Source organism: Leucoraja erinacea, chromosome 7 (assembly GCF_028641065.1).
Source record: "Leucoraja erinacea ecotype New England chromosome 7, Leri_hhj_1, whole genome shotgun sequence".
Lineage (NCBI taxonomy): Eukaryota > Metazoa > Chordata > Chondrichthyes > Rajiformes > Rajidae > Leucoraja > Leucoraja erinaceus.
Genome location: NC_073383.1, coordinates 49,448,718 through 49,470,087, shown reverse-complemented (window position 1 = coordinate 49,470,087; position 21,370 = coordinate 49,448,718). Strand labels below are relative to the sequence as shown.

Genomic DNA, 21,370 nt, shown 5'->3' with positions numbered 1-21,370 from the left:
TACAATTGTAATATTCAAAGGCTTCCGCAGAAATTTGATAGCTGTGCATCTCCCCATTGCTGAACTAATGCTCAGCTTCTCCCTGTTTTTCACTCCCCCTCCTACACAAATCCTTGAATCACCACATGTAATTGAGAGGGCAGGAAACATAAACCATGGACTTCTCCCCAATAGTCAACAATCCCCCATCCCAAACTAAACCTCTCTGTAAAGCACCTACGCATGTGGGGTGAAATGGCTTCTGGTGCCAGGAGCAATTTGCAGCTGCACAGAGCAGTTGGTATTTGACATACGTCACCTCAATGGTTTCTTTTAGAAAGTTACTCAGTTAGAATGTGTACAATCTGATGCTGAACTGTGGTTCATGACACTAAAATCCCATAAACCTATGATCATACCTCACTGCTTAAAACGCTTAGAGGGTCAAAGCAAACAGGATTTATAAACCACCAATACAGGAATATTGTTAATGGTTGAGCTTTGTGCATGATAGTTTTTTTTCTATTGATTACTTTAACTTATGTAATTCATAAAGTCAATGATACAAATTTTGCAAACTCAGTTTTTCCAATAACTTGTGTGAAGGTGGAGTTTGGGTAATTCATTTTTCAAGGAGCCCCCTGAGAAGTAAATCAAATAATCCAGTAAAGTATGGGCTGGCTAACTAAATGACATTAGTCACTCGTGAAATTCCTGTGCCAGATTTAATCAACTACTGCTCGGGCAGAGCATCTTGTGTAATCTTTCAGGCTTTATTAGGAAAACTTTGCACTAAATCCAGTTTGTATTGTAAACTGACTGATGTAAAAGTTGATGTCAAGAACAACTGACCACCCAGGTACTTATTGAAAGTCACTGACAGTGGTGTATCTCGTTAACTAGTTGCAATACAGAGAGAAAATTACGGTCATAGAGTTACAGAATTGTACAGCAAAAAAAAACAGGTCATTTGGCCCACTTCTATGCTGATCATCATGGTTTTCTATACAAATTCCACACCATTAATTTCATATTTCTCAATGCCCAGTTCATTCAAGTACTTGTTTCAATCTCTCTTAAACATAGTATCCACCACCTGCTTCAGCAGCTCATTCCAGATATGAACTACTTTTTGTGTGAAAAATGTACCCCTCAAAACCTTACTGTCACTTATTCCCTCTAATCTCAGATAACTCAACCCCAGGAAACACACTTTTCCTACCTTATCGATGCTTCTCACAATTTATATACATCTATCATGTAACCTCTCACCCTGCTTCACTCCAGGGAAAGCAACCCCAGTCCATCCAATCTCTCCTCATAACTCAACGAATCAATAATTATATTGCATATACCTGGATAGTGTAATGCTTTGATTTGCATACAACCCAGTTAGATCATACTATACGTAAGCACAATCGTACACAAATAAAATAGTGAATAAAAGATTGTAGAGCGAACATATAATAGGTTTCTCCTGAGGCAGTACACAAAGAGTCGCCATGTTTCTGGCACTATCCACTAGCTTTCCAGTATCAAATTCCTAAAGTATCAAGTCTTAACTTGGCTTTAAAGGCCATTGTGTTGCCACTGCATCGGTGATGCAGGGGTTGGCCTGGTCTGGCAATGGTCTAGCAACTTTCCACTGCTGCTCCGCTGCTAAAGGACACACCCGGTCACATCACTCATCCAACTTCAGTGGCTATTGATCTACACACTCCGTCAGCTTGCAACCTACTTCACCAATGCCTCGACCTACGATCACTGCTTACACGCCATCTTTCACCTCCTGCAGCTGTCCCTTCACTTCCATGTGCCATGTTCACCATCGCTCATTCCTATAGCTGAGTTTGAAACAGTTAGAGCATTTCCAAAGATGCAGGAGGTGAATTCACAGTCTGTCCACAGACACCATCCATCCCCTTCACTGTCCACTGCAACCATCTTGAAAGCCCTCCAATAGAGCACAATCTAGTGTAGTGAGATAGAGTTTGGAATCAGGAAGGGAGTATAGTTACTTTAGGAAAAGCCGGCAATATTTTTTAAATATACTTACATTTGCTATCAATAATTAACTCCATATGGATAAGATTACATAGTTAAATTATTCCACTATTTGGAAGTAAATTAACATGCAATTGACAGTGGTCACGTTATTAACAATTTTAGACTATCGGTGTTTGCAGTGAGTTTAATGAATGATGCATAAATTCAGTGAGGTCCTATAATACAGGGTTCCGATAATTGAATGGTATAATTTGACACAAAGCAATGGAAATTTACAATTTATTGCACACCTCCTAATCCTCTGAATTAGATAGCCAGTTTCTGAATAACATGGCGTGAACTAGCGGTTAACTTTGTTACAAAGAGTAGGGATTAACGGGTCCTTTTCAGAATGGCAGGCAGTGACTAGTGGAGTACCGCAAGGCTCGGTGCTGGGACTGCAGCTATTTACAATATATATTAATGATTTAGATGAAGGGATTACAAGTAACATTAGCAAATTTGCAGATGACACAAAGCTGGGTGGCAGTGTGAACAGTGAGGAGGATGCTATGAGAATGCAAGGTGACTTGGACAGGTTGGGTGAGTGGGCAGCTGCATGGCAGATGCAGTTTAATGTGGATAAATGTGAGGTTATCCACTTTGGCATTAAAAACAGGAAGGCAGATTATTATCTAAATGGTGTCAAGTTGGGAAAAGGGGAAGTACAACAGGATCTGGGGGTCCTTGTTCATCATTCAGAAGTAAGCAGGTGCAGCAGGCAGTGAAGAAAGCGAATGGCATGTTGGCCTTCATAACAAGAGGAGTTGAGTATAGGAGCAACTAGATCCTTCTGCAGTTGCACAGGGCCGTAGTGAGACCACACCTGGCGTTTTGTGTGCAGTTTTGGTCTCCAAATTTGAGGAAGGACATTCTTGCTATTGAGGGAGTGCAGCGTAAGTTAACAAGGTTAACTCCTGGGATGGCGGGACTGTCATATGCTGAGAGAATGGAGCAGCTGGGCTTATATACTCTGGAATTTAGAAGGATGAGAGGGGATCTTATTGAAACATTATTGAAAAGATTATTAAGGGTTTGGACACACCTGAGGCAGGAAACATGTTCCTGATATAGGAGGCGTCCGAACCAGGGGCCACAGTTTAAGAATAAGGGGTAAGCCATTTAGAACGGAGATGAGGAAACACTTTTTCACACAGAGAGTTGTGAGTCTGTGGAATTCTCTGCCTCAGAGTGCAGTGAAGGCTGGTTCTCTGTATACTTTCAAGACAGAGCTAGCTGGGCTCTTAAAGGTAGCAAGGTCAGGGGATATGGGAAGAAGGCAGGAACTGGGTACTGATTGTGGATGATCAGCCATGATCACATTGAATGGCGGTGTTGGCTCGAAGGGCCGAATGGCCTACTCCTGCACTATTGTCTATTGTCTATTCTCCAATAACGTATGCTGTAAACAAATAATCACTGTTGTAAAGGAGCAACATTATATCCATAAACTCAAGAGGACCTGAAATATCTTTCCACAGACTGCAAGGGGACTGCAAGGGTATGACAACCTATGCTGCAAGATGCTCTGTTAAATAGGTGTTTGTGGCAATGATTGGTTGATAGGCATAGTGAAACAGAAAATGTAAATGTGGGAACAGTATTCCTTCTCAATGGCAGCATAAGCAGGTCATCCAGTGTGAGGTTCTCTCAGTTTTACAGCAAGTGGTGAAGGTCTGGCCCACACCCCACCCCTGAGCTATTGTCCATTTTATCCAAAGATCCGGGTTGGATTATGTCCATTGGGTCATGATGTACAAATCTTGAGAGGAAATGGGGAGAAGCATTCTCAACTTACCCTCATCTTGACAGAAGTCTTTGAATGTGCATCAAGCTGCATTGAGAATTGAAGTACCCATACTCACATGCTGATCCCTGGTATTGCAAAGGTTGGCCCTGTCCTTACCAGAAAGGTTTCTGTAGAAAAACATGTATTAACATAACTATCAGGCAGTGGTCAGCACAGAACATCCCAAAAGCCTTGCAGGAAAGGGATGGGATGGATCCTGGAGAATGGTTTCACCAGCATGACGGGCCTGGTAGAAGTCTACCCTTTGGTAAAATCCGTGTTTGACCTGTAATAAGAGGGGCTCTCCCCTTTAGATCCCCCCTGCATGGGTTAGAGTCTCACTACCAATACATACTCCCCTTGAGATAGCCGTCACGTGGATGAGATGATTGTCCACCTCCTTATGGACAGTGCTTTTGTCAAGAAAGTTTGGAAAAAGTTTGCAATGGTCGTTCTTCTTGAAATTTGCCCTGAGCAGCTGCGTAACGGAGCACCCTATGATCTGTGCGCTTTCCAGGGACACACACTGAGACAAACTTCAAATGCTATTGGAAGATTATCAACTTGGTGAAAAGCACCTTCTGCTCCACCTGAAATGTGTAAGGAGATGTCTGCAAGCAAATGGTACTGACTAGAACATTCCAAAGTGCAGGGGTATACGCTGAGGAAGATTCAATGCACCCATTGTAATGGCTTAGTTGGAAGGCCCCAATCTAGGACCACTCCACTGCTGGACTATGAGGGGCTGTCTTGTGTACCAGATGCTGCAGGTCATTTAAATTCCTTTTCCTATTCCCACACCAACCTGCCTGTCTTCAGCTTCATCCATTGCCAGAGTTAGGCCATATGCAAACTGGAGAAATAGCACCTCATATTTTGCCTATTAGTCTACAAATGGCACAAGCATTGAATGTTCTCAATTTAGGTAACTCGTACTCCCTCTGACTATACCCTCTCTGTCTGATCCACTAAAGTTCTCCCACAAACACTCTTTTTTATCATCCAGTTTCATTTCCCTTCCTCTACCTACTTCATATGTCCTCCACCCTGATACCCCATCATTACCCCATCATTACCCCCCCCCCCCACCCCCACACTTCACTGATCCCACCTGCCCCCCACATCTCTTATTTGGTTCCACGCTTCACCTTCCATTTCTATCAGATTTCAAGATTTGTAGCCCTTTATTGCCTCAGTCCATCTCCTCCAAGCATCTGCTTATGAAGCAGTCCAGATGAAAGGTCCTGACCCGATAAACGTTGTCAGAGGCCTTTACATGACAACTCTTGCTTGCCTGTAATAATCTCACCGTACCAAGTCCACGTGACAATAAAGTATCAATTAATCAATCAGTAGATTACTTATTTTGCTCCAGCTTGCAGCATCTGCACTCTTTTCTGTCTCCTCTCAAACATTTCATAATTGTATTTTACAAAGAGAAAAATGGGGAAGGGTTGACCCACTGTTCAGAAATGTCTGAAATTGGTGGCTGAGTGAATGTAGAGAAAATCCTCTACTGATTGCAGTTATTGTGTCATTATGAATAACGAATATTATTAAATTTAAAAAAAAACTGATGTAGGGAATGCACTCTGTTCACTCCTGGGATGGAAGTTTTACTCTATGAGGAGAGATTAAGCCTGAGCTTTTCAACTTTAGTCTTTAGTGATAGGTAATGGAAACAGACCCTTCAGCCCACCAAAACAGTGCTGACCAGTACACTAGCACTATCCCACACACAGTTTTACAATTTTACCGAAGCCAATTAATCTACAAAGTTTTTAGAGTGCGGGAGGAAACCGGAGCACCCGGAGAAAACCCATGCGGAACGTACCCACTCCATACAGATAGCACCTGTGGTCAGGATCAAACCTGGTCTCTGGTGCTGTAAGACAGCAACTCTACCGTTGTGCCACTCTGCCGCCTTCATTCTTGGAAGAAAGTGAGACATCACTCCAGTAATGACAAAATGCTGTGGAGTTTGACAGGCTTGGTGGAGCTTATATCTGGACTGACTCAAGTGTTGAAGCCATGGAATCAGTCTCGGAACAAGGGCTAGCCATTCAACACAGAGGTGAGAAGAAATGTATTCACCCAAAGGGTGGTGAATCTTCGGAATGGGGTTCAGTCTCTGTCTATAAACAATAAAGAGGATTCATTATAGATATTGAGGAGGAAATATTCGATTGGTGTAGGACAGTGACACCTGGTAAATCTGAGCCATGATCTGATTGAACTTTGACGGCACACTGGCGCAGCTGGTGGAGGTGCTGCCTCACGTCGCCAGAGACCCGGGTTCAATCCTGCCCTCGGGTGCTTTCTCTGTGAAGTTTGCACGCTTTCCCTGTGATCCTGTGAGTTTCCACCGGACGCACTGCTTGCCTCACTCATTCCCCAAGATATGCGGGTTAGTACTTTAATTGAGTTCATGAAGTTCCCCCTAGTGTGTAGGAATTGGGTTAAGAAGGCTGTTCTAACATAGAACCAGCGTGAACGGGTGATCGATGGTCGGAGTGGGCTCGGCGGGCTGAATGGCCTGTTTGCCTGCTGCATCTCTGAACAATAAACAAAAGGATACTCTGTGCAGGGAGCGGCCGGGATGGCTGGCTTTCACTCACTGACACATTACACGACCCGGGCATTATACGGAATAATTCCATCATCTGACTTCAAGCACTTACAACTATCCTATTTTTAAATCATCTTCATTGGAATAAGATCTGATCTCAGCCGTTTCCCACCAAACCTAAACACGATGCTGACGCGGGGAGGAAGCTCTGTCCATACTTGTAGCCCACCTTTCATCTGATTCCGGTGCCCACGACCAACACGCTGAGCAAACACGAGTCAGTGTTTGACTGTGGTTGAGGTGCAGGGTATAAAGACTGGAGGCAGCGAGGTGAAGGCAGATCGAGAGAGAGAACCAGCAACTTTACTCTGAGAACCCAGTCGGCTGATCCTATACAAGGCAGAATGAAATCCTTCCTCCTCGCCATCGCTGCCGTGCAGATCCTCCACTGCTTGGGTAGGTACTGGGGAGAGGGAGGGCCTCGGAGAGCAACGTTACTGGCAATGAGCTTCAGTCAGCGATAATTCACCAATGTGCAAACATACTTCATTGCTGCTTGTTGGAATGTCTTGTACAACTTTCCTTCTCTCTCTGCAGGAGTGCCAAGCAGCAAGGATGCTCTGAGAGCCTCAGTTGCAAAACTGAATGAAATCACCGAGATCACCAACCTGTGTGCGATCACCAGGAGAGGTGTAACAAATGTAAGTGGGTTCTTCCTCAAGTCTGCTTCATAAACAGATTTTAATAGAGGATTATCGATTTCAATTAGACACCGATGAACAAATCTCTCTCTTAAATAATGGGTGATGTTCTGCTCCGGAATTGTAATCCCAAATCAGCCTGTGATTTAGAAGAGTTGAATAGTAGTAATAACTAAATGTAACATTTGCCCATTTATCTAGTTTTGGTTAAGGGGTTTACTTTTGTCTGAACTATTGCCAAATTCTAATCGGTTACCCTCTTGGTGTCAAAGTTCCCATTGCATTAAATATATCTATATCATGAGGATGGTGTGTGCACATTATAATCGTCCATTGAAGATTTTTTTTAAACTGTCTTGATCTGAGATAGACACAAAATGCTAGAGTAACTCAGCGGGTCAGACAACATCTCTGGAGAAAAAGGCTGGGTGGCGTTTCGGTTCGGGACCCTTTCTTCTGATTCAATGATTCAGATTCGACCTGAATCTGAATCATTAAGTCCGTGAGTCCCTTTTCTCCAGAGATGCAGCCTGACCCATTGAGTTACTCCAGCACTGTATCTATTTTCGGTATATACCAGCATCTGCAGTTCCTTTCTGCTCATGTTTTGATCTGAGCTTCATCTGACCGCAGAAAGAACTACCGTACACACTTTAATTACTCGTTTGTCTTTTTTCCCCAGACTTATCGCACAGGCAAACTGTCGTACAACGTGGATTTGACATTCTCCGTGACAGAAACCGTTTGCTCCAAGAATTCCGGGATGGAATTTGATGATCCCGGCTGCCGATTCCGCCCCAGAAAGATCGCTGTAAGTCCTGACCTATCCCGTCTATTACTGATCTATTAACTCACTTGTATAATTAGATAAATTATCTTTGCCAACTCACAATTGTGACCAAAAAATATGTATTTTATGTTGACAGGAGAAAGGATTTTGCAATAGTCGCGTGGAATATTTTGCTGACAAGTTGGCTGACGTTGATGTGGAGTGTGAAGGTCTGAAAACCATTGACAGCGACAGTGACTCAATAGAATCAAGTGAAATCAGCTTCGAGGTAAGCAATGCAAAGCAAATTGGATTTTTGACGAGTGTTTACTAAATGTCTCCTCTGTACAATGTGCTAATAATGTAAATATTAATATTTTAACAGGACACAACCGAATCAACAGAAACATCAGTGGAGGAAACATCAAATGTGAGTATTAACTCAGAATTTTAGAGATAATATTTTCACTGTAAACTGTGGATTGGGCTGGTCAGAATGGAGTGTGGGATAGCAATTTATTTAGCTGAGGGTTCTGCCGATGTGAGCATTTACAACTCCGCCAAAGGATTGCTGAATTAGCCCAAAGAAAGGCGATTGTTTGTATTCCGCCCATAAAGAGCTTAGCTTCCATAGAAAAGATGGATTCTAAGGGACAGGATAAGAAGAGCTGTAACAGCTACATTCTCACCTGCAAGAGGTAATTTGAGCCACAAGAGTTCCAAATGTTGAAATCTTGAGCAACAAAAAACAAATTGCTGGAGGAATTCAAAGGGTTTGGTAGCATCAGGAGGGAAATGAAGAAGGGTCCTATCCTAATATCATTTATCCATAGATAATATTTTTTTGTCCTTCCAGAAGAGGAGCAGCAGTTTTAAACTGCATCCCAATTTTCAGAACTGTTATCCATTGATCCACAGCCCGAACACAACAGGGCTGAAAGGATTATTGCACGTTTGCATAAAGTGAGGCAGTTGATAAGATCATCTCTTCTCCAACAGCGTATCATTCAAACACAAATACAACTGTCATTTAACAGATATACCAATTCTTAATTTGTAATTTATCAATAAATATTTTACATGGTGCTGATTTCAGCAGTTAATTTACAGAATATTCAACCGCACATTATCTGACCTGTTGTCATTAATATTTTCTTATAGGTTGATACCCACTCAACAGAGGAATCGGAAGAGGATATTTCAAATGTGAGTGTGAGCTGGAAATTTACCAAATTATATTCGTGTTAGCAGGGTTAGCAATAATGAGGTCCTGTATTAAATTGTGGAGGGATGGAGAGTGAGACAGCAATTTATTGAAGTGCCGGACTCAGAGAGAGGGATACAGATGCTTGACATTTCTTCGGGCTTTACCATCCTTAAGATGATCTTTAAGATACCATTCTTCAAGATAAAAGATATATTGAAACCAAATGCAAAGATGAGTTTATTCAATACTACTGCTAAAGTATACAGGCCAACTGTTTGATCATTTGTTTACAGTGATGTCATGTTGTAATCACAGCCAGTTTCAATTAGATTTGTTGTTTCAAAGCCAGCAATGCCAGCAACAATAAGACCCACCCTGAAATTTTATCACTGACAGCAGAAGTCAGAGATCATCAGTTAACCTTGTGTGTCGTCCATCGTCTGTGAGATAGCATCTGTGTCCATCGGTGTATTTTCGAATATATTGTGAGATAGTAAGAGCCTGAACGTGTCCAAGCTCTAACCATAAACACTATTTGAAAATGCCACTCTTATTCACTGGGCTAAACATGACAATTTTTTTTTTCCCCCAGATGACAAAGTCAAAGGAGACTTCAGTGGAGACGATGGCAGATGTGAGTATGAATTATCCTGCTGATTTTCTTGTTGTTATTTACTAATGAACAAAAAAGTATAACTTCCTTGAATCGAGAATACACTGTGCGATAAGAATTCATTTTAATTTGAGGCACAGGGGAAAGGATTCCAATGCTCCATCCCATATCCTTTCCAAAGGATTGTTGAATTATCCTCATGACAGAGAATGAGCTTACTCGTGTTCAAACTCAAAGGCACAGGAGGTGCAGTGGATGGCATTGTGTGAACAATGTTGATCACCAATGGTAGATACTTTGCTCCTTCTTCCTGTTGGGGAACTGCAGAGCAAACAAACAAAAAAAAGTGTATTTAAAATACAAATGAGTGCATAAAACCTCATGACCAAAAATGGGCTAGGCATCTCATAATAATTAAAAAAAAAATCACTGGAGTTTATTTCCAAAGGGATAGAACTGAAAAGTGGAGAACTATGTTGAACAGGTATTGAATAAATAACATGGGGTTAGAATGCATCACCCAGACTTGGGCTCTTCGGCCCACATTGTCCATACTGACCATGACGCCTATTAATGCTGATTCTATTTCCCCACATTGGGCAATATGAATAGCTCAGGAATTCATTTTATGGAAAAGATATAGAGACAAGGAATTCCAGAACTGAGAGCTTAAACAGGCTGGACTGTCCTCTGAAAAGTAGAGACTAAGTATTATCTTGGTGATAGTTTGATTGACAGAATATTGAAGAATTTACCATAATATTTTAATCCCACAGGACCATGTCTCAGTGGAAAGCAAGTCAAAAGAAACATCTCTTGAAGAGTCTTCAAATGTAAGTATAACCAAGGTTTCATCAACCAACATAAACTTGGATTTTGTTCAATAAAATAGATTATCAAAGCAGCCCTTTGTTATTAATTCAATCAATCACTTTCCCAGGGATTGTACAGGATAGCGGTGTGACATTGGTTATCAGTTCCCTTGGATGTAATGTGACCTTTGCCAGGGAGGTGTTGAACTCACCCTTTGTGTAGATGATCTCTCAGTCCTTTACCGGAGACCCTGAATTCCTGATCCGACTTCCCACAATATCTTGACTTGTGTAATTCTTGTACATTCTTGCTTGAGAATGGGCAATGCAACAGAAACTAGATGAAGGGTCATATGTTTACGAGCATATCTCTGATGCCAGGGCTGTACTGATCACTGCAGAATGTGAGAGTTTTTCAGGAGTCCTCGGTTCAACAAATACCCTCAAATTTGAAACGTTTTAATTTATCACGTGATATCATTTAAATTCTTAGCCATGGAGTTATGGAACTATGCAGCATGGAAACAGGCCCTTCTGCCCAACTTGTCCATACCAACCAAGTTGTCATTCTCTGCTAGTCCCACATGTCTTCCTTTGCAAATACTTTTGAAAATCAGGATTTCATACAAATACTAAAGATTAAATTATGATTATTTTATTACAGACAAAAAGCCAGTCAACAGAAGTATCACAGGAGGAGCCTTCCAACGTAAGTGTTAGCCGGCACTTTGCATCAAATACTTGACTATCATTAACATTAATAAAGAGCTGTGAACTCACACTGAGCACAGTCCATCTGAAAATGACAATGTATTAATTCTACCAATTCCATCTATTCCAGGAACAGGATGAAGATTCACGAGGTCGACACTGGGCTTGAATGACCAAACTCAGTGAGAACACTTGAAGACCTCAATCAGATTTAATGTGTTATTAGTTTATTGGCTCATATGTAACATGGGAACCTGGGAATCTTGACTGTATATTTTATTGTAACTGGGAAATTCTACTGTTTGTAAATGTTCCGTTTCTTGTTGTCTATCATTTTGTGGATCAAATAAAAACTGTAAAGAGAACATTGGCTGTGTGTTGTAATGATCTTAACTGAAGGTGTAGGAGTTCAGACACATGATACATGTTTTGTCCTGCAAAAAATAAACTGCGCGAGGAACTCAGTGGGTCAGACAGTCTTTGTGGAGTGAAATGGAAAGATGATGTTTTGGATTAGGGCCCTTCTTCAGACTAACAATCTTGTGTCTCCATACAAGTTTCCTTAGTTTACTGTGGATGAGCCCCACAGAAATTAGTTAAATTATTTTACCAATGCTGAGAGATGTCTTGGAGCTGCTCAACTTCAACCTGCCTCTCATCCCCTGGCAAAAAGGCTGTAATGGTTTGATGGTTGTCACAAATTCCTGAAATTCCATTGATTTTAAGGAAAGTATCACAGACAAGGTATATGTGTCTGCATTGGGGAACAGATGGACCACAGTGTTTACTATTCCTTGCAGCTATCAACTGTCAGTGACTGTCACGGGGGGCTTAACAGGGCAGCCCATTCACTTACGGCATATACCTCTCATTGGCTCCTATACTGATATTTTACAGCCCAAAACCTTTAATATAACTCTGGAAACACTTTGCCAGGTTGGTAGCAACTATGGGAAGGGAAACAGTTTCAGGTGTAAGAACTTCATTGTCCAAGAGACCATCAGGAATGGTGTGGGAGGGATGGATGAAAACTCTGAAGAGAACAATGGCTGACAAAGGAACTATCTCGGATAGGGTGAAGCTAGGCTTGACAAGATGATCCCAATGTTTGTGTTAGTAGAAGAATAAAGGAATTCGGAGAGATAGGAAAAAGGAATTCAAAGCCACATAATTCATTTTGGGGCAGACAGGCAGCGCTTCGCTGACTACACAGTGCTGTGGGTTCCTGCAGTGCCTCTCTGTTCCATTTTCAGGTTGGTTTGTTGTGGAAAGGTTCAGTCCCTTCTTCTCCAAGTGATGGAGGTGGTGATCTCACAGAAGCATTTTGGAACAGACGAAGGCTTTAAGATGCTTGCAGCTTCTTTTTGCTTCTGTAGCAAAGATGGTCGTGTCCCTTCTGCAGTTGTCTTGGGCTCTGGTGAGACCATATCTGGAGTATTGTGTACAGTTTTGGTCTCCTAATTTGAGGAAGGTCATCCTTGTGATTGAGGCAGTGCAGCGTAGGTTCAAGAGATTGATCCCTTGGATGGCGGGACTGTCATATGAGGAAAGATTGAAAAGACTAGGCTTGTATTCACTGGAGTTTAGAAGGATGAGAGGGGTCTTATAGAAACATATAAAATTATAAAAGGACTGGACAAGCTAGATGTAGGAAAAATGTTCCCAATGTTGGGCGAGTCCAGAACCAGGGGCCACAGTCTTAGAATAAAGGGGAAGCCATTTAAGACTGAGGTGAGAAAATACTTTTTTACCCAGAGAGTTGTAAATTTGTGGAATCCCCTGCCACAGAGGGCTAGTGGAATCAAGAGATTTGGGGAGAAGGCAGGCACGGGTTATTGATTGGGGATGATCAGCTATGATCGCAATGAATGCCGGTGCTGGTTTGAAGGGCCGAATGGCCTGCTCCTGCACCTATTTTCTATGTTTCTATGTGTCTATTGCCCTTACCAACTCCCGCACTGTATAAGCTGTAGAGAAAACTGCGATCAGAACCACAGGTCTTTCAAGCCAGCCACTCATGGTGAGGAGCATGTCTGTCTGCAGGTCTGGACTCCCTAAGAAGGGAACAAAGTACTTGTAAAAATGGAAAATTTCAGCAAGGCTTCACCAGACGGATTCTTGGCAAGGGCTCTCACCCACAAAAGAGAGGTTGTCAGGTTGTGCCTAAACTGTTCCGTTGAAAAGAATGAAAGATGATCTCATTGAAACAGACAGATTTCTTGCAGGGCTGCCAGGATTGAGGTAGGGACGATATCTCCAAGCTGGGTGCCCAGAACCAGAGGTCAGATCCCAAAATAATGGCTCAGCTATTCAGGACAAAGATGAGAAGAAATTTCCACCAAAAGGATGGTAAATTTCCACCAAGGAGGACAGTGAAGGCTCAGACACTTAGTATATTCAAGAAAGGGGTTGATGCTGTTTTTAGACATTAAGTGAATTGAGGGATATGGAGCTGGTGAGGGAAGATGATGTTGGAGTAATAGGCCAGACATCGCAGAGACTATCCCTTACTCCTGCTTCTTAGGATCTCATGTATTTCCTTTCAATCGGTGCAGCTTCCTTTCAGGCCTCAGAACAATTCATCTCTCGCTCTGTTCAGGAAGAGCCCGCGGAATAGCACAACTAGAGGCAACCCACCAGCTGAGGATAGCACTGTTGACACAAACTGCTCCGTCTGTTGTGCACCAACCCCACTCCACCCACAACATAGTGGTGGTTGATTGGTTGACTTCTGGAAAACAATGATAGAGCTGCCAGAGACACAAGTTCGATCCTGACTATGGGTGCTGTCTATACAAAGTTTGTATCATCTCCCTGTGACTGCGTGAATTTTCTCTGGATGCTGCGGTTTCCTCCCACATTCGAAAAATGTTCAGGCTTGTAGGTTAATTGACCTCTGTAAAATTGTCCTTAGTGAGAAGGATAGAGCTAGCGGACGTGTGATCATTGGTCGGCATGGACTTGGTGGGCTGAAAGGCCTGTTTCCAGGCTGTACCTCTAAATTGGACTAAACTAAACTAATTTGTTCAACAATTTTATTGTATGGCGTCATGAGGATATATAACACCGAACCGGGCCCTTCAGCCCAGCTTATCCATGCCTACCAATATGCCTATCTAAGATAATCCCATTTGCCCATGTTTGGACCATATCCCTCAAAACCATTGCTTACCTTTCTTATTTTATAACAGACACAAAATTAATGGATTATAGATTCTCTATACATTGGTTGTTTTTTCATTACAGGGTGTTTATGTGACTGATGGAACATTGATTTCCCCATTGCATTGGAGGACAGTTGATGCAGCCTTGATGTATGCAGTTAGACATAAAAAGCTGGAGTAACTCAGCGGATCAGACAGCATCTCTGGAAAAGGAATAGGTGATGTTTCGGGTCAAGACCTTCATCAGACTGAGAGTCCGGGGAAAGGGAAACAAGAGATAGACGGTGATAGAGAGAATAATAGAACAAATGAATGAAAGTAATGATGATAAAGGACATAAGCCATTGTTAGCTGTGGGATAGGTGAAAACGAGTTAGACAATGAAAGTCACCAGGACGACAATGATACCAGTCTAACGACTAAGGTGGGGGAGGAACGGAGACAGGGGGTTTCAAGGGTTACGAAGTTAGACAAATCAGATTCATACTGCTGCCCAAGCAAAATATTAGGTGCTGCTTCTGCAATTTGCATTTGGCCTCACTCTGACAGTGGTGGAGGCCCAGGGCAGAATGATTAGTGTGGGGTTGAGAAGGGGAATTAAAATGTTTGGCAACCGGGAGATCACGTAGGCCCAGGCGGTCTGTGAACATTAGCAAACATAGACTTGGACATTGTTTCACTGAACACCTTCGCTCAGTCTGCCATACCCAGAGCTCTATAAAGGATCACCATGAATTCCCTATTATTGCCCTATATGAATTTTGCCTTATGACCACTTCCTGCCTGGCTGCTTTCAGCGATCTGGGCACATATATCCACATCTCTGCCTCTTCTCATTCTTTGTCCCACAATGTAACACAATGCATTTCTCAATATTAGATTTCAATTGCTGCCACTCTACCAGTATGCCTGCTTCTTCTTGAAGCTTATTATGGTTTCCTCATAGTACACTGTGCCTCTCAGTGTGAGCATTGACTGCCTTGCACCTACAGAAGACTGAGTAGTGATCTCGTGAAAACATATCATGCACTTGTGGAGTATGACTGGGTGGAAGCAGGAATGACATATCCTCTGGCTGGGGTGCCTGTCCCAGGACCCTAGCCTCAAAGTAAAAGGACTGAGATAAGACATACTTTTGGTGAGGTGTTTCACTTTGGGAGGTCAAATACAAGTGGAAAGGATACAGTAAATAGCAGGATCCCCACGAGCATTATAATGGTGACACAGGGAACTGCAAATGCTGGAATGTTGAGCTAAACACAAAGTGCTGGAGTCAGTCAACAAAGCTGAAACATTGCCTTTCAATTCCCTCTACAGATACTGCCTAACCTGCTGAGTTACTCCTACACTTTGTGGTTTGCCCTTTGGAGCATGAATATACAGAGAGATCCTTGGGTGCAAGTCCATAGGTCTTTGAAAGTGGCAACACAAGTAGAGACGGGGGTAAAAAAAAGGCATAAGGCATGCCGGCACCTTCATCAGTCAGGGAGTATAAAAGTTGGGAAATCATCTTGCAAGTGGTAAGAGTGTTTAATGTGAGACGAGTGCTCATGCTCAGCCTCGGACTTAAAATAAAAGGTCGTACCTCTAGAATGGAGATGTTAGCCAGAGGGTAGTGAATCTGTGGAATTTATTGCCACAGATGGCGGTGGAGGCCAAGTCATTGCGTATTTTTAAAGCGGAAATTGATAGGCTCTTGATAAGTAAGGGTGCCAACGAATACGGGGAGAAGGCAGGAGAATGATGTTGCGATGAAAAAATCAGCCATGAGCAAATGATGGAGCAGACTTGACGGGCCAAATGGCCTAATTCTGCTCCTTTTACATGTATTGAAAACTTTGCACGGTTTATGTTTTGTATATATATTTTATTATGCATTATGTTTATTATTGAAATAAAAGAAGCCAACGGGTATTGCAGCCAGTTTTGCATTCAATATATTTCAATACGGGGAGAAAAGATGAGGTATGAAGGTAAGCTAGCCAAGAATATAAAGGAGGATAGTAAAAGCTTCTTTAGGTTTGTGACGAGAAAAAAATTAGTTAAGACCAAAGTTGGACCCTTGAAGACCGAAAAAGGTGAATTTATTATGGGGAACAAAGAAATGGCAGATGAGTTGAACAGGTACTTTGGATCCATCTTCACTAAGGAGGACACAAACAATCTTCCTGATGTACTAGTGGCCAGAGGATCTGGGGTGATGGAGGAACTGAAGGAAATCCACATTAGGCAAGAAATGGTGTTGGGTAGACTGATGGGTCTGAAGGTCGATAAATCCCCAGGGCCTGATGGTCTGCATCCCAGGGTACTTCAGGAAGTGGCTCTAGAAATCGTGGATGCATTGGTGATCATTTTCTAATGTTCTATAGATTCAGGATCAGTTCCTGTGGATTGGAGGGTAGCTAATGTTATCCACTTTTTAAGAAAGGTGGGAGAGAGAAAACAGGGAATTATAGACCAGTTAGCCTGGCATCAGTGGTGGGGAAGATGCTGGAGTCAATCATAAAATATGAAATAGCGGTACATTTGGATAGCAATAGCAGGATCGGTCCGAGTCATCATGGATTTACGAAGGGGAAATCATGCTTGACTAATCTTCTGAAATTCTTTGACGATGTAACTAGGAAAATGGACAAGGCAGTGGTTGTAGTGTACCTGGACTTTCAGAAAGCATTTGATAAGGTCCCACACAGGAGATTAGTGGGCAAAATTAGGGCACATGGTATTGGGCGTAGAGTGCTGACGGATAGAAATTGGTTGGCAGACAGGAAACAAAGAGTAGGGATAAACGGGTCCCTTTCAGAATGACAGGCAGTGACTAGTGGGCACTATTTACATTTATGTAGGTGTATTTACAATATATATTAATGATTTAAATGAAGGGATTTAAAGTAACATTAGCAAATTTGCAGATGACAAAGCTGGGTGGCAGTACAATACAATACAATACGGTTTTATTCACCACATTGCACATAAAGTGCAAGTGAAATCAATTTGCCAGCAGCGGTACAATGATAAAGAACACACAAATACACAATAAAAAAAATAACACAAACATCCACCACAGCATTCATCACTGTGGTGGAAGGCACAAAGATTGGCCAGTCCTCCTCCACTTTCCCCCCGCGGTGGGGACATCAACCCTTCACAGCTGTCGCTGCGGGCGTCAAGATGTGCAGACAAGGGTAAAAAGTCCAGGTAAGTCACAGTGTGAACTGTGAGGAGGATGCTATGAGATGCTATGGGTGACTTGGACAGGTTGGGTAAGTGGGCAGATGCAGTTTAATGTGGATAAGTGTGAGGTTATCCACTTTGGTAGCAAAAACAGGAAGGAAGATTATTATCTAAATGGTGTCAAATTGGGAAAATGGGAAGTACAATGGGATCTGGGAGTCCTTGTTCATCAGTCAATGAAAGTAAGCATGCAGGTACAGCAGGCAGTGAAAAAAGCGAATGGCATGTTGGCCTTCATAACACGGGGAGTTGAGTATAGGAGCAAAAAGGTCCTTCTGCAGTTGTACAGGGCCCTAGTGAGACCACACCTGGAGCATTGTGTGCAGTTTTGGTCTCCAAATTTGAGGAAGGGCATTCTTGCTATTGAGGGATTGCAGCGTAAGTCCACAAGGTTGATTCCCGGGATGGGGGGACTGTCATATGCTGAGAGAATGGAGCGGCTGAGCTTATATACTCTGGAGTTTAGAAGGATAAGAGGGGATTCTTATTGAAACATATAAGATTATTAAGCGTCTGGACAAGCTAGAGGCAGGAAACATGTTCCCGATGTTGAGGGAGTCCAGAACCAGGGGTCACAGTTTAAGTATAAGGGGTAAGCCATTTAGAACAGAGATGAGCAAACACTTTTTGTGAGTCTGTGGAATTCTCCGCCTCAGAGGGCGGTGGAGGCCAGTTCTCTGGATAGTTTCAAGAGAGTGCTAGATAGGGCTCTTAAAGATAGCGGAGTCAAGGGATATGGGCAGAAGGCAGGAACGGGGTACTGATTGTGGATGATCAGCCATGATCACATTAAATGGCGCTGCTGGCTCGAAGGGCCGAATGGCCTACTCCTGCACCTATTGTCTATTGTTTATTGTCTATTGTCCATATTTGTATGTGTGTATATGTATTTTTGTGTGTACATTATGTGTGTATGTATGTGGCTGTGTGTACATATGTATGCACAGTATCTGAAGAAAGGAACTGCAGATGTTGGTATATACAGAAGATAGACACAAAGTTCTGGAGTAACTATACAGGCCAGGTAGCATCTCTGAAGAAAAGGGTCTCAAGAAAGTGTCCTGACCCAAATCGTCACATGTCCTGTTTCCCCAGAGAAGCTGCCTGACACGCTGTTACTCTAGCACTTTGTCTTTCTTCTGTATGTGTGTATCTGTCTGCTAGTTGTGGGCGTGCATGCATGGGTGTTTGTACATGCATGGGGTGTGTGTGTGTGTGCACAAAGCAACATTTTCAATCAGGATGTCATTTCTGACCTTTCATTTGCCTCAAATGTTTCAAGCAAGGATGAGGCACATTTAAAGGGATATTGGTGGAAGTGCTCAGAAAACGTGGGGGCACCAGATTCCTGCAGCAGTTTACTTTTTGCCCCAGTGGAACTTGTTACAATTCTAACTTGTATGCTAGCCAGACGATAGATCAAAGAATACGATAGACTTAAGCTACACCTTGCTGCCTGGTCTGATTACTCTATTTATTTTCTTGGCCTAGTATAAAGTCTATGTCAGTCTCCAAGTGGGAATAACTCCTTCAGCATTCCCTTTTGCTTATTTTTAAAAGTCCACTTTAAAGTTCCATTGGTTCCTTGTGCTGTGTTGGAACATGAAGTCTGATCAAGTTTTATTTACTTTCATATTTCTCAAGATGTCGAAGGGGGATATTTGATCCCATCAGGTGTATGCTGTCTCTTGGAGCAATCCCAGCAATCCAACTCCCTGGATTATTTCACGTTAATCTGATTTCTCTCCCATACCAATTGATTCCCCTACTACTCCCCTATACTAGGGGAAATTAACTCAGCAACCTTCACTAATTTGGGACATGGAGGGAAACTGGAGAATATGGGGGAAATGAGGAGAACATGCAAATTTCACATGGACAGCACCCAAGGTCAGGATCGAAACTGGCTTCCTGGAGCTATCGTGCAACAATTCTACCTACTGTACCACAATACCTTCAACTGATCACTAAACTACCTTCCCTTGGCCACTTTAATGTCAGGTTTATTTGTGTTCAATGCAACCTTGGCTTCAACTCAGAGCTATACAATTCTGCCCTTCTTTGATCCTGACAGATCTTTTAAGGAAGGAAGTATCAGTTTTATACAGTGTGGTTTATTTGCGACTCCAGACCCCACCTTGGATAATGTCCCTCGGACTGTTCAGTTCAGGAATAGTTGAATGCTGAGATTGCCTGTAATTCTGAGACCATATACATGAATAATTTCAGAAACCAGTTCAATTCCCTGATCAACGTTGCCATAATAGGAAACAGATTGAATCTGCACAGGATAATCTACAGCCAAGGGAACGTGAAAGGAGCGATCTCCTCCACCTATCCTCTCCATCGTCATTGCCAGACTGTGCCTTAACCAGATCTCTACCTGCTTCACCCAATCTAATTCTCAGTGCTGAGGGGTCCTAGTCCATCCTTCCCTGTACAACTCCTCCCCCTTCTGTCATGGAGTAGACTTGACTCCCCTTCCTTCCCCCCACCCCCCAACTCCTCCCAATCTTTGCACATCCTCAACCCTGGACGTTCCACTCGTCACTTTCATTTCATGTTTCATGTATCTTGTTGTGTTTCATGACTGTTGGCAGACCAATTGCCCTCCTGGGATAAATAAAGTTCTATTGATTCGTAAGTTGCAACACAGATGGATAGGGTGGTGAATAAAGCAAATGGTATGCTTGGCTTCAAGGTTGGGACATAGATTACAGGAGCTGGGACATTACGTTGCAACATAACAACAAAGCACCAGGCTGCATTTGAAATATTGAGGCCATTTCTGGTCTACCAATGGAAGATTGCAGTTTGCCAGAGAGAGTGCAGAGGAAATTCACAGGGATGTTGCCTGGAATGAAGGACTTTGGTCATGATGAGAGTTTGAAATAAGTTGGTCTTGTTTTTCCTGGAGTGAAGAAGGCTGAGGGGTAATATCACAGACATAAGACTATATGAGGCACACATAGACAGTCAAAGTTGATTTCCTATGATAGGAATTTTCAAAAACAAGAGAAGATAGTTTTAAGGTTAGAGATAGGAGATTTAAAGTTGATCTTAAGGAAATGATTTTAACACAGTGGTTGAAATCTGGAACTCACTGCCAGAGGTGGTGGTGGGATCGGCATGTTTAGAATTCATTGAAACAGGCACGTGAATAGGCAAGGCATTGAAGAATATGTGCCTAATTTTGGAGTAATGTAGAGGGGCAAACCGGTTGCCATGGACATAGTGTGCCAAAACGGTCTGTTCCTGTGCTGTACGACTCTATGATTCATCAATGCCCAACTGTGGCTTCACCAAATCTCCAGCAACCTCAGCTCATCCTGTCATAAACCTCTCATTAGTATGATTTTTACTTTTCCACTTGACTATTCCAATACTCCCCCAGCTGTGCTACCATCTTCTACACTACATAAACCACTTTTCATCAAAATCTCCAAATCCAGTAACCTCGCCTGCTTGTGTTGTTCACCAGTCACTCCTGTGCTTCAGGATCTGCATAGTCCTCTACATTGCCAACGTTTCCACATTACAGTCCTTGCTTTCAGTGTAGGTTTTCTCAATTCCTGTGTTCTTCCAATCTTATCCTGCAGCGCCCTCTGATGGCATGAATCTCTACAATTGGCAGGCTGTCCGTCAGCTGCCTCATTGCTGAAAATGATTCCCTGATACTCTCCACCAATCCATTCTCTTTCTTATTCTGCAAGTTCTCTTACTCACTCTTTTGTCAGTTCCTGATATCTCCTCCCTGTAGCTTAGTGCCAAACCTT

The 21,370-nt window shown here is 42.6% G+C and overlaps 2 protein-coding genes across 2 annotated transcripts in view; both read left to right on the top strand.

Annotated features, from left to right (window-relative positions):
* The window catches only part of LOC129698985 (secreted phosphoprotein 24-like), a 165,434-nt gene that overhangs the window by 126,389 nt on the left and 17,675 nt on the right, over positions 1-21,370 (top strand). The window lies entirely within an intron of this gene.
* Positions 6,700-11,561, top strand: LOC129698986 (uncharacterized). The gene is made up of 10 exons (XM_055638533.1): positions 6,700-6,839; positions 6,981-7,084; positions 7,767-7,895; positions 8,011-8,142; positions 8,239-8,283; positions 9,015-9,059; positions 9,653-9,694; positions 10,450-10,506; positions 11,150-11,194; positions 11,327-11,561. Exons 1-10 carry the CDS (start codon positions 6,788-6,790, stop codon positions 11,363-11,365), a joined length of 690 nt encoding a protein of 229 aa, XP_055494508.1. The 5' UTR covers positions 6,700-6,787; the 3' UTR covers positions 11,366-11,561.

What these genes read in the sequence shown, in the direction of transcription:
- LOC129698986 (XM_055638533.1), top strand. Translation starts at nt 6,788, where the DNA reads ATGAAATCCTTCCTCCTCGCCATCGCTGCCGTGCAGATCCTCCACTGC. An exon ending in CAGTGGAGACGATGGCAGAT is followed by an intron (nt 9,695 to 10,449) that starts GTGAGTATGAAT and finishes TTAATCCCACAG; the next exon opens with GACCATGTCTCAGTGGAAAG. An exon ending in CACAGGAGGAGCCTTCCAAC is followed by an intron (nt 11,195 to 11,326) that starts GTAAGTGTTAGC and finishes CATCTATTCCAG; the next exon opens with GAACAGGATGAAGATTCACG.